The sequence below is a fragment of the Lolium perenne genome, chromosome 2 (genome assembly GCF_019359855.2).
Source record: "Lolium perenne isolate Kyuss_39 chromosome 2, Kyuss_2.0, whole genome shotgun sequence".
In the NCBI taxonomy this organism is placed as follows: Eukaryota; Viridiplantae; Streptophyta; class Magnoliopsida; order Poales; family Poaceae; genus Lolium; species Lolium perenne.
The window spans coordinates 262,178,021-262,185,863 of record NC_067245.2 but is presented as its reverse complement, the minus strand read 5'-3'; the positions used below and the strand labels follow the sequence as shown (position 1 = coordinate 262,185,863).

At 49.0% G+C, this 7,843-nt stretch overlaps 2 protein-coding genes across 2 annotated transcripts; one reads left to right on the top strand and one right to left on the bottom strand.

The window, feature by feature from the left end:
* The first annotated feature begins 448 nt into the window (after positions 1-448).
* LOC127335796 (uncharacterized) lies at positions 449-4,133 on the top strand. Its single transcript, XM_051362532.2, has 2 exons — positions 449-781; positions 868-4,133. The coding sequence occupies exon 2, from the start codon at positions 888-890 to the stop codon at positions 4,005-4,007; it is 3,120 nt and encodes a 1,039-aa protein (XP_051218492.1). The 5' UTR covers positions 449-781; positions 868-887; the 3' UTR covers positions 4,008-4,133.
* A 2,088-nt stretch (positions 4,134-6,221) lies between these two features.
* On the bottom strand, positions 6,222-7,164 carry LOC127330606 (uncharacterized). The gene has a single exon (XM_051356760.2). It carries the CDS (start codon positions 6,969-6,971, stop codon positions 6,477-6,479), a length of 495 nt encoding a protein of 164 aa, XP_051212720.2. The 5' UTR covers positions 6,972-7,164; the 3' UTR covers positions 6,222-6,476.
* Between the last annotated feature and the right edge of the window lie 679 nt (positions 7,165-7,843).

Here is a 7,843-nt window from a genome sequence, read left to right as displayed (position 1 = left end):
GAGATGCTCTGACTAGTTGTAGTGGAGGAGAGATAAGATTAGAATAACATAGGTGGATACTATATCATAGCGCAAGTTCGAGAAAAGTTAATGCAGATCTTGTACACATATTTTGTATTGAGATTTTACAAAACAATAAATTTAGAAGATTTTGACACTACTCTATAATTGCACCCAGTATAGGAATAATATCATAGACGCATGATAGTACTATACGATACTATGCACTAGGACCAGTTTTAATGGTGTGTAACTAGCTTTTTTCTTTTACTTTTTTTTTACTAGAACGGTGAGTAGCTAGCTGTTTCGTCTAACGATTGATTTTACAGTTGGCGCCGCATATCCAGGGCCAATCCATCTAGCCACTGCTGAAAATCAGGCGCAGAACCGAATCCGATCATAAGCAAGTCCTACAAAAAAGGAAGGAAAGGCCCCGAATTCGACCGAAATCCGGAATCACATTACACCTCTGCAGATTTGTATCCTGCTCCCGCATTCAACCGGGGACTAAAATCGGAAGCAGATCATCATCATCATCAACGCGAGGCCGCCGTCCGACTCAGCCAACCAACAACAAACCCCACCTCCCATCCCACGTCCCGAGGCCGTCGCTCGGCGCGGTTCCCTCACCCATCTCGGATCCGCCCGACCTCACCGCCGCTCTCCCCCACCCACCAACCTCGCGCCGCGCCGCGCCAAGCCCAGGCCCAGGCCCGCCGCTTCTCCCCGGAATCCCGGAGCCGACCGCGCGCCCTACCTCCGCCGCCGCCGCCGCATCCAGGTATGCACATGCGCAACCTCACCTTCGACGCCTACTCCGCTCGATCCGTCCTGAGACCCTATTCGATTCGTTTTCTCCGCGTGCAGGGGCCGAGGTTTGCGGGGCCATGCCGAAGAAGAAGCCAGTGGCGGCGGGCCTGACGGAGCCGGCGGTGCCGCCCAGGGCGGCCAGCGGGCGGAGGTACAAGGCGCTCGTGCCGTGGCGCTTCCAGCCCGGCTTCGCCAGGCGCCAGGCCAACATCCCCGCCGCCGCCGCCACGCCCAGAGGACTAAAATCAGAAGCATCTTCTGGTGCCAAGGGCTGCGGATCCGCGCCAGCCAGGGGCGCGGGAGGCCAGGGGGATCTCCAGCTGAGGCGAGGCACGCGCAGCGCAGCCGCCAAGGGCTCCGATGGCGACAAGATGGAGAGTGGCGAGTCGATGACACGCATATTGGTCGTGGATAGCTCCGATGGCGGCATTGTGGTCGTGGATAGCCCCGACGGGGGCAAACTGGAGAATGGTGCCGCAGAGGATTGCCAGTCGAAGAGAGGCGCACTCGGTGAAGCTGCGAAGACCTCTGCTGTCAGCACCCCTCTCAGCGGTGCCGGAAGCGACAAGAGAGCCACTCGCAGTGCGGCCGCGAGGAGCTCCGATGCGGGGAAAGTGGAGTCCGGCCCTCGCAGCGGTGCCGAAATGGATGGCCAGTTTAAGAGAGAGACACGCAGTGCGGCGGCGAAGAGCGCCAGTGGGGGGGAAATGGAGAGCAGTGCTCACAGTGGCGCCAAAAAGGGTTGCCAGTCCAAGAGAGGCACAGACAGTGCGATCGTGAAGAGCTCTAGTGGGGAGAAATTGGTGAATGGCGCTCATGCCGGTGCCCAGAAGGATGGCGGTGAGATCTGCATGTCCGAGGGCTCAGAGAAGTCCCATGTGGACGAGAGTGTGACCGTGAAGAGCTCTAGTGGGGAGAAATTGGAGAACAGCGCTCACGCTGTTGCCCAGAAGGATTGCGGTGAGATCTGCATGTCCGAGGGCTCAAAGAAGTCTCATGTGGATGGGACTGCGACCGTGAAGAGCTCTAGTGGGGAGAAATTGGAGAACGGCGCTCACGCCTTTGCCCAGAAGGATGGCAGTGAGATCTGCATGTCTGAGGGCTCAAAGAAGTCTCATGTGGACGGGAATGCGACCGTGAAGAGCTCTAGTGGGGACAAATTGGAGGACGGTGTTCACGCCGTTGCCCAGAAGGATTGCGGTGAGATCTGCATACCCGATGGCTCAAACAAGTCTCATGTGAACAGGAGTGGGTTAAAGAGAAGCTGTTCTGCTGCAGATCTTGTGGGGGAGGAGCCGGAGGGCACGGGAAACAGGGCTGCCAAGAAGTTCAATGTAGCAGCCAAAGGGTGCAGCTCTGCTGGTCCTGTAGGCAATGACAATGTCAGTTATTGCCGTAAGGGGCGGAAAGAAATAGTGCCATGGAGGTTCCAGATTGGGTACAAGCGGTCATTCTCGACAGCTTTCTGCTCCAATGGTGGATCTCCTGAAACTCCGGAATACAGGGCTCAAGGCAGCTCAACACAGTGCACTTCAGGAACTAGGAGTACTGTGAGGTGCTACGCAAGTCCCCATTCTGGTGTTAGAGTTTCAGCTGTGCGCAATTTCTCCTCAGGGAAAGGTGAGAAGGAAACCAGGACTGCGTATAAAAAGATGAGATCTGACAACAATGATCATAATCAGGGAATGCCAGAAACTGGAGTTTCTTCTGCTAGGAAAACCGTCATGACAAATTTGCAGGATTTTCAGTTAATTTACAAGAAGCTTTTGCATGAACTTGACAAGTCAAAGGAAGCACTTGACCTACAAGCTTACAAAATCTTCAGAGACAGGTTCCCTGTACAATATGATGATAAGAGATATGTTGGCAATGTGCCTGGAGTCCATGTTGGTGATATCTTTCATGTAAGGGTTGAGCTTTGTGTTGTCGGTCTTCATCGCCCACACCGGATAGGGATTGATCATATGAAGGACGCCAATGGTACTTGTATAGCTGTTAGCATCGTGGCATATGCACGGTTTTCTGATATCAAGAAAAATTTGGATGCCTTGGTGTATTCTGGATCAACGACAGCTACAATCAATCAGAAGATAGATGGTACCAATCTTGCACTGAAGAAGAGCATGGATACTAACACACCAGTCCGTGTTATCCATGGCTTCAGCACTAAGGGAAACGGCCAACGGAAGATGCTTATATATGGGGGTTTATATCTGGTTGAGAAATACTGGAGGGAGAGAGAAAGCGAAGATTGTTATGTTTATATGTTCCGCCTGAGAAGAATGGCAGGGCAGAAACATATTGACATTGAAGAGATTCTGAAATCTGCACACACTGAACCATATGATGGTGTTATCATGAAAGATATATCCCAAGGGCTGGAGAGAATCCCGATACCTGTTGTAAACTCAATATCTGATGAGTGCCCAATGCCCTATGTCTACATGTCACGCCTGAAATACCCTCGTAACTATCAGCCAGCTCCTCCAGCAGGCTGTGCTTGTGTAGGTGGATGTTCAGCCTCAAAACGGTGTGCTTGTGCAGCGAAAAATGGTGGGGACATCCCTTTCAATGATAAAGGCCGTATTATAGTAGCGAAGCCTCTTGTTTATGAGTGTGGACCTTCTTGCAAGTGTCCTCCTACATGTCATAACAGAGTCGGTCAAAAAGGCATGAAATTTCGGCTGCAAATCTTCAAGACCAAATCAATGGGTTGGGGCGTGAAAACCCTGGACTTTATACCATCTGGAAGCTTTGTTTGTGAATATATTGGCGAAGTTTTGGATGATGAAGAGGCACAGAAAAGGATGACTGATGAGTACTTATTTGCTATAGGGCATAACTATTATGATGAAGCCCTTTGGGAGGGTCTGTCAAGATCTATACCCTCACTTCAGAAGGGTCCTGGTGAAGATGAGGATGCTGGTTTTGCTGTCGATGCTTCAAATATGGGCAACTTTGCAAAATTTATCAACCATAGTTGTTCACCCAACCTTTATGCACAAAATGTCCTCTATGATCATGACGACAAGAGTGCGCCTCATATCATGTTCTTTGCCTGTGAGGATATTCCACCCGGTCAAGAGCTAGCATACCACTACAACTATGCAATTGACCAGGTTCATGATGCCAACGGTAACATCAAGAAGAAGAAATGCCTTTGTGGTTCTGTAGAGTGTGATGGCTGGCTGTATTAGGTTTAGAGTGTGATGCCTTTGTGCCTCTATGGAAGTTACTGTATTATCATTCATCCTTCTTCTAGCTTTCTGTATGTCCAATAAGTATCATCATTTAGGCTTCAAAAGAGCGCAAGGTTTCCCTTATTTCCTGATCCGATCATTGGTAACTTGATGAATCTATCTGTTTAGTACTTATAGTTCTAGTTTTCATGATGAAGATAGTTCTTAGATATAATGCAGCAATATTTTTTGTTCTTGATTTATTTTCTGATAACCCCTCCCAGTATGGTTCTGTGATTAATATTTCTGTGTTTCCTCCAGTTACTAGAACTTTTTGTAGAAAAATTCCAGCACATGTTTTTAGGTGGAGATCCCTGCCCTGGAGCATCATAAGAAAAGAATGTGATATCATGGTGTACACTTTGGAAAATTACTCTCTGTCCTTCTATAATATTTGTTACAAGTTTATTTTCAGGAAAAAAAAAATAACATTTACATGTCATCACTTCTGAAAAAAGAAGGATATATTGATTTTCCATTATGCTGTGGAAGAATTTACATGAATGATGGACCACTGTTTGTCTTTAAAACTACTGAAGAATCAATTGTTCTAAAATTTTATATTCATTGAACTGGTAGTAGGAGCAATCACATATTCACATATCAACAAAGATTTGAAAACCCTTAAATTTTCTATTGATCTAGAATCCAGATTTACAGTTTTTGACAGGTTAATAGCAAGAATTTGCCAGAAAATGAGCCCAGTCTGGAGTCCAGCCTAGAACTTGTTTGGTTAACCTTGGTATTGACTATCCCTGATTACTTGATTCAGAACATGCATGCATTGTTGATCCTGGAAGCATGATTCCTGACATGTGAGCCTGCATACAAGTGTCGTGAAGTCGGAAGATGGAATGGTAAGGGTGAGTTTAATGTCGTTGCTTACTTATACTTGTCAACAATATTTGTGATTTCTGCCCCCCTTTTCCATGGTTTTATAGTTCCAAATGCATTTGCAGCTGAATAATAAAACTGATTCATTTTCATAGATACAAGTGGAAGGTGTCCCAAACCAGTTAAAAAGTGTCCGTTCCTAGTCCTTTCTGTAGATTCTACCTTATGGATAGTGAAGTCCAGGGTGTTATATGCTTGTGTCTACAGGCAAAACCTTTGAATCCCAAAGCTTTCATATACCCTGTTCCAATGTGTATGTCTCTATGCTCATAATGAGAAGGAACTTTCTGGTGGAAAAGCTTTATGGGCGAAGAAGATACGGGTCATGCCATTTATGACCTGTCCTACTGCTTGCATCTTGTTATTGGAGAGCAGCTGCACTAGCCTGAATATCATTTCTGCTGAATACTCTGTTTGCTCCAGGCGTCCTAATTTCGTTAAGCTCTTTTTTTATGTGTGGGAATTTCGTTACTTCGTTACTCTGCAAATTATCCACGTTTGGCTTTACAGCTTTGAGTCTGTGACCATGAACCATTAATGCTACAGGCCTCACATGGCTATAGTATATATTCAGAAGCAAAGTTCCATTATGAAATGAAGCAACTATGGCTCTGTGAAGTTATTGTGCTCCCTACAGATCTAAAGCAACGGTTGAAGCGCTGGAAGCCTCGTCATTGGGAGACCAGTCGAAATCATCGACGATTTTGTGAAGCAGTGCAACAAGGAGTTGTGCTCAGCTTGGATAATTGCGGGTATTGCTAAGCTAGGGTAGTTGCGGGATAACTGTACTTCTCACTCAACGTTCTCGAAGCAAAAGCCAGGTGTTGATTCAAGGTTGTGAAACTCTGACGTGATCATGTAATTTTGCACTTTAGGGTGATGTGGTCTTTTGTCTGCAGAATCTTGAACTTTTCAGTAGCGTTTGTGTTGTGTATCAGTATGTGCTGCTGAGGTTAAGCGTTCTGTTGAGTGCCAAGCTACCAACTGCAGACTTGCAGAGTGTATGCATGTTTCTCTCAGTGGAAGGGCATGTGATATTTTAGTATGAACAACTCTGGCTTTTAGTGTTTGTTTTTTTGTCTTTATAAAACTTGAATCTGTAACCCGGGCACGATGCATCTTACCTCAGCAAAGAAGAACGCACCCGCCTGTTCTGTTCCTGGGATTTTGCTGTGAAGCGACATGACGGTGCGCAATGTCAACTGTTCAGTCATGATCTACCATAAGAGCACCACCAGCAAATCTTGAATATCCAAACATAATCATTTTTGTTCATACTGAAATATGATACTTGCTGCGAGTATATACAAAGATGGCACACATTATTCAAGGGCCAACATCCAGATCGAGCTACGATCATTTCTGCTCACACTGAAATTCCATACTAGCTCTTGCAAGATAACAAAGTTGAACCAGAGATGACCACATTGTCCTAAAACACCTGAAGACCCAGATCGTTGTACTGCTACTATGCAGTGTGCTGGCGTTCTTGATCACACCACGCCATCGCCATGCCATACAGACGGCCCGAAGTCAGTTGCCGCCGCCGCCGCGGCCTCCGCGCGGTGGCCGTTGCGCCCCGCCGCCGAACCCTGCGCGCGCGCCCCAGCCTCCGCGGTCGCCCCCGAACGCCCCACCACCTGCTCCCCAGCCGCCGGGCCCGCCGCCCCATCCGTACCCGCCGGCGTGACCGCCAGCCCAGTCGTATCCGCCGCCCCAGCCGTACCTGCCAGCGTGGCCGCCAGGGCCACCGAAACCGAAGCTTCCGCGCCCGCGCCCGCTTCCCCCTCCGCCTCCACCACCGCCGCCGCTGCCGTAGCCGAACCCAAACGCGGTGCCGCCGGGGCCCTGCTCTGAGCTGTGGCCGTAGGCCCAGCCGCCTCCAGGCCCCGAGGCCCACTCCCAGTCGTAGCTCCACGAGCCGCCGGGGCCGGAGCCCCGCCGTGAATCAGAATCGCCGGTCCATCCTGGCGGCAGCGGCGCCCGTGGCCGTGCCTGCCCGGGCTGGGGACCCCTCGGATTGTCCATGTCTGATGTCGTTGCCGGCGCGGCGGCGCCTGCGGGACTGCAGAGATCGAAATTCACAAATGGAGAGAATAGAGTAATGGCTGCTGAGACTTCTGGGTCTTGGGCAGGTGTCCAGGTCTTTGTTTTCGCTGGAAGTGAATTGCCGCTTCGTTTGCCAAAAACATTTCGATCCAGAATGCAATCATTTACTCCACTACCTACCATCTCGTGAGCAAACAAATGAAACGGGTGCGGCTCGTCTGCAGTAATATTACTACTGTATGCGTACAGTACTTGAGAGAATCGACCATCAAATTCCATCCAACGAAATCAGACGGCAAACCCGACGAGGCCGACATTTCCGGCCGGCCGGTGGCCGGGGCAGCCTGCGCGTACTGCTGGTTGCTCATTGCCGGACTTGCAAATATGTTTCGTATTGATTTGCAGCTAGCACAAAATGTTAATCCCTGGTATAATACGAAACAAGCGAATATTTCTTCCGATCCAAAAGTATAAAGTAAAACTGTCTAGATTCACACGTACGTAGACGCGTTTTAGTGTCTAGATAGAGTATATGAATCTAGACAAATCAGGGACAGTATTTTTTGGAACAGATGAAGTATAAAGGTAATGGTGTTTCAGGAAAATTCCACACTCAGTTGCAAAATTTATTTTACCATGTAGCTCCTACAACGATGAGCTTGCGCGGAGACCGGCCTAGCCTTCCTTCGTCTTCATGGACGTGCCGGCGACCGGTCCTACTGCAGCGGCAACCCTAAGACAGGCGGCGGCCATGACAGATCAGCCGGGGTGTGGGTTTGCAAGCCGTGCAAAAGTCGACGGACTGGCCCGAAGGAGGTCGCTGGCTAGAGTTTTCGGTGGCGGAATCGACA

What these genes read in the sequence shown, in the direction of transcription:
- LOC127335796 (XM_051362532.2), top strand. Translation starts at nt 888, where the DNA reads ATGCCGAAGAAGAAGCCAGTGGCGGCGGGCCTGACGGAGCCGGCGGTG.
- LOC127330606 (XM_051356760.2), bottom strand. Translation starts at nt 6,971, where the DNA reads ATGGACAATCCGAGGGGTCCCCAGCCCGGGCAGGCACGGCCACGGGCG.